The sequence below is a fragment of the Anopheles merus genome, unplaced genomic scaffold (assembly GCF_017562075.2).
Source record: "Anopheles merus strain MAF unplaced genomic scaffold, AmerM5.1 LNR4000056, whole genome shotgun sequence".
Lineage (NCBI taxonomy): Eukaryota > Metazoa > Arthropoda > Insecta > Diptera > Culicidae > Anopheles > Anopheles merus.
The window spans coordinates 42,734-47,051 of NW_024427636.1; the positions used below are offsets into that span (position 1 = coordinate 42,734).

Genomic DNA, 4,318 nt, shown 5'->3' on the forward strand with positions numbered 1-4,318 from the left:
TATTACTACAAACTGCACTTCTAAATGTAACCGATGCACACGGCATCCTGCATCCTGTGCGTGCACTCTTAGACAGCGCATCACAGCCCAATTTGATGAGCAATCGCCTTGCTCAGGGGTTGGCTTTGAAAGGTAGCACGGTTAACATAACCCTCAAAGGAGCAGGACTATCCACCAGAACGATGAGGAGGTCGGTTCGAGCTCAAATTGCTTCACGTGTTGAACACTTTGACTTGGATGTCGATTTTCTGATAGTAGACAAGGTGATCGCTGATCTGCTGGCGCATGATGTTTACACTCGCGGCTGCAACATTCCTTCGGAATTTGTTTTAGCTGACCCGCAGTTCGATAAATCAGCCCCGATTGATATCATCCTTGGTGCCCGTCATTACGCTTCCTTCTTTACGAACGTAAAATCGCACGAGCTTGCTCCGAACCTTCCAACTATGCTGAACAGCGTGTTTGGGTGGGTCATGATTGGTCCCACCTCTCCTCAGAATCCTGCATCTCCGACCGATTGCACCGCCGCGTCCACAATCGTCTGCATGGCATTCCTGGAGGAGTCTCTCGAACGCTTTTGGAAGCTGGAAGAGTTAAGCGTCAATGATTCGTACTCACCTGATGAGCGGCGATGCGAAACATTATATAACGAAACCACTCAGCGCGACGATTCGGGTCGCTATATTGTACGATTGCCCAAACAGACCGACTTCACGGAAAAGCTTGGCCTGTCTAAAACTACCGCTTTGAGACGCTTCGAGCTGCTGGAGAGAAGGCTAGAACGCAACCCACAGCTCAAGGAAGACTATCATGCCTTCATGAAGGAGTATTTGGAGCTGGGGCACATGTCGCTCATGAACAAAGATAATGGGGATGAACAGGCGTACTACCTACCGCCCCATCCCGTATTTAAAGCCTCCAGTACCACCACGAAAGTAAGGGTCGTGTTCGACGGATCTGCAAAAACAAGCATCGGTTATTCCTTGAATGACATTCTATGTGTTGGTCCAATCGTGCAGGACGAGCTGCTTGATATTGTGTTGCGATTCCGCACCTACCAAATAGCACTTGTGGGAGATATAGCGAAAATGTACCGACAAATATTGCTGCATTATGCATTCTGAACACCGTTACATACGGACTAGCACCTTCCTCGTTTCTGGCTACACGCACACTTATCCAACTAGCAGATGATGAAGGGACTGAGTATGCGCTTGCATCTGCAGCCCTGAAACGAAACTTTTACATGGACGACTTCATTGGTGGTGCCAATAACGTTCGCGAAGTTGTTCAGCTGCGTAAGGAGTTATCAGCACTACTTGCCAAAGGTGGGTTTGAGTTGCGCAAGTGGACATCAAACAATCTGAGCGTTCTTTCCGGCTTAAGCACCGAGCATATCGGCACACACTCATCGCTGCATTTTGTACCCAACGAGACGGTCAAAGCACTCGGCATCTCTTGGAAGCCTGAATCGGATGAGCTGTGTTTTGAATCCAACACTGAGGCTGATGAAGCCACGTCGACCAAGCGATCTATTATGTCGAGCATTGCCAAAATGTACGATCCACTCGGATTGATAGCTCCGGTGATCGTGCGTGCTAAGATGCTGATGCAGGAGCTATGGCTACTCAAATCCGGCTGGGATGAACCTGTTCCTAATCACATCTGTAAAAAATGGAAGGCGATTCAGAGCGACTGGAAAACGTTATCCGAGTACAGGACTAACCGTTACGCTCTCTTACCAGATGCAACAGTAGAATTTCACACATTTACCGATGCTTCTGAGGCCGCCTACGGAGCATGTGTCTACGCTCGTTGTGAAAACGCGGCGGGAGAAGTCCGCATCAGCCTATTAGCTTCGAAGTCTCGAGTGGCACCACTGAAGCGCGTCACGTTGCCGAGGCTTGAACTAAGCGCAGCTGTCCTGGGCGCCCATCTGCATCATCGCGTCAAGGAGGCAATGCAGATCGTGTGCGCCGAATCGTTTTCTGGTCCGACTCAACAGTGACGCTAAAATGGATTGCGTCACCTCCCAACTCCTGGAAGACGTTCGTGATAAATCGAGTAGCTGAGGTGCAACACTACTCTCATCCAAGGCAATGGAGGCACGTTCCTGGCACATCCAATCCTGCTGACTTGGTTTCCCGAGGCATGTCGGCAGCACACTTCACGCAGAATCAGCTTTGGAATAACGGTCCAGATTGGCTTGTGCAACCTTCGTCCCATTGGCCCAGCTTAGATCCAGAACCAAGCGATGAGGCGGACCTAGAAACACGCCAGGTGAGTGCCGGTTTAGTTTGTACACAAACTCATCCATGGTTTGGCATTTCTTCATCCTTCACCAGAATGGTACGCATCATTGCATACTGCATACGGTTTGTACGCAACACCAAGCAGAAGGCGCGATCACAGCGACCGATACCGCACACCAATGCATCCAAGACGATCACGCCCAAGTACGTGGATGCTGCAAAAACTGTTCTTTGCAGACTAGCCCAGCAAGATGCATTTTCCGCGGAAATCAAGCAGCTAAAAAAGGGAGAAGCATTGATGAAACAATCACCTTTACGAAAACTTACCCCATTCCTGGATACAGAAGAAGTAATACGGGTGGGAGGAGGATTAAACTTGTCGCAACTACCGTATCAGTCCAAGCATCCAACTGTTCTACCGAAGAACCACAAATTCACTCGTCTACTTGCGGAAGATTATCATGAAGAGATGAAACATGCTAGTGGAAGGCTCTTGCTATCCCGCATTAGAGAGCTGTATTGGCCACTGGACGGACGTCGCTTGGTAAAAAGCATTGCAAGGAATTGCTTCCGCTGTATTCGGCAAGATCCCGCACTCGCCCGGCAGCCGGTTGGCCAGCTTCCACCATCCCGCATCACACCAAGCCGACCGTTTTCTGTAACCGGAGTGGACTACGCCGGTCCATGCTATTTGAAGCCAGCGCACCGGAAGGCAGCAGCTACTAAGAGCTATCTGTGCGTTTTCGTGTGTTTCGCTACGAAAGCTGTGCATTTGGAACTCGTAGGAGACCTCACAACGGCGGGATTCTTAGCAGCGCTACGCCGATTCACATCACGACGCGGATGGCCAGCCCACATCCATTATGATAATGGGAAAAACTTCGAAGGCGCAGCACGTGAGTTGAAGGAGCTTTTTGATCTGTTCAACGACGAACAACACCGCAACACCGTGGCTACCAAATGCGCTGACCGGGGAATCACTTGGCATTTCAACCCACCAAAGGCTCCACACTTCGGCGGATTATGGGAAGCCGCTGTAAAGACAGCGAAGCGACACCTCTATCGTCACCTGGGCAATAAGCGGCTGTCGTACGAAGGCTACTGCACTGTGCTCCACCAAATCGAGGCAGCGATGAATTCCCGTCCGCTGTTGCCTTTGTCCGACGATCCCAACGAGCTAGCTGCACTCACACCGGCACAATTCCTTATTGGCACATCGATGTTCGCCGTGCCTGAATCGGACTACACCCAGCTGAAATCCTGCACGCTAGATGATCTTCAGAAGTGGCAGCTTTTGGTTCAGCGATTTTGGAAGCATTAGGCCACTGAGTATCTACAAGAAATGCAAAAAAGTTATGCAAGTGGTGGCAGCAACAACAGCAACATACTTCCCGGCAGGTTAGTGATCCTCATGGACGAATCGTTACCCACCACTCGTTGGCTTCTCGCGCGTATCGTTGAAATCCATCCCGGTGAAGACAAGATAGTACGCGTCGTTACGCTTAAGACAGCTAAGGGAATAATTACGCGATCGATCACGAAAATATGCGTTTTACCGCTCAGCACTGATAGCGAAAACCACGTGTAATGTAGGAACCAACTTTTTGTTGAAATTCGTCAAGGTGGGGAGGATGTTCGAGCAGCTACGCGAATCGAGCAGATTTGAACTGCGGATCGGATCACATCCGCGCCCGTTCATGTACACATCTCTTCTTCTTCTTCTTCTTGTTTGGCTCAACAACCGATGCCGGTCAAGGCCTGCCAACCCACTTGTGGGGTTGGCTTTCAGTGACTTATTGATATCCCCCCATAGCAGGATAGTCAGTCCTACGTATGGCGGCACGGTCTATTTGGGGCTTGATCCCATGACGGGCATGTTGTTATGTCGTACAAGTTGACGACTGTACCATGAGACCGGCATCTCGGTACACATCTCTATCGATCTTAAATTAATAAATAGAGGGCGAAAAGGCTTTTTCACTCTCTTCATCACCAGCAATTTCTTACAACGGCTTCGGTAATTATTAGCAGCAAAAACCAAAGAAAGAAAAGGAAACTTTATCCGA

The 4,318-nt window shown here is 49.7% G+C and overlaps 2 protein-coding genes across 2 annotated transcripts; both read left to right on the plus strand.

The window, feature by feature from the left end:
- The first annotated feature begins 1,246 nt into the window (after positions 1-1,246).
- LOC121601294 lies at positions 1,247-2,008 on the plus strand. The gene has a single exon (XM_041930129.1). The coding sequence runs from the start codon at positions 1,247-1,249 to the stop codon at positions 2,006-2,008; it is 762 nt and encodes a 253-aa protein (XP_041786063.1).
- A 338-nt stretch (positions 2,009-2,346) lies between these two features.
- LOC121601295 lies at positions 2,347-3,573 on the plus strand. Its single transcript, XM_041930130.1, has one exon. The coding sequence runs from the start codon at positions 2,347-2,349 to the stop codon at positions 3,571-3,573; it is 1,227 nt and encodes a 408-aa protein (XP_041786064.1).
- Positions 3,574-4,318: the final 745 nt, after the last annotated feature.

Excerpts from the sequence above, each read along its gene's own strand:
- LOC121601295 (XM_041930130.1), top strand. The coding sequence starts at position 2,347 with ATGGTACGCATCATTGCATACTGCATACGGTTTGTACGCAACACCAAG.
- LOC121601294 (XM_041930129.1), top strand. The coding sequence starts at position 1,247 with ATGGACGACTTCATTGGTGGTGCCAATAACGTTCGCGAAGTTGTTCAG.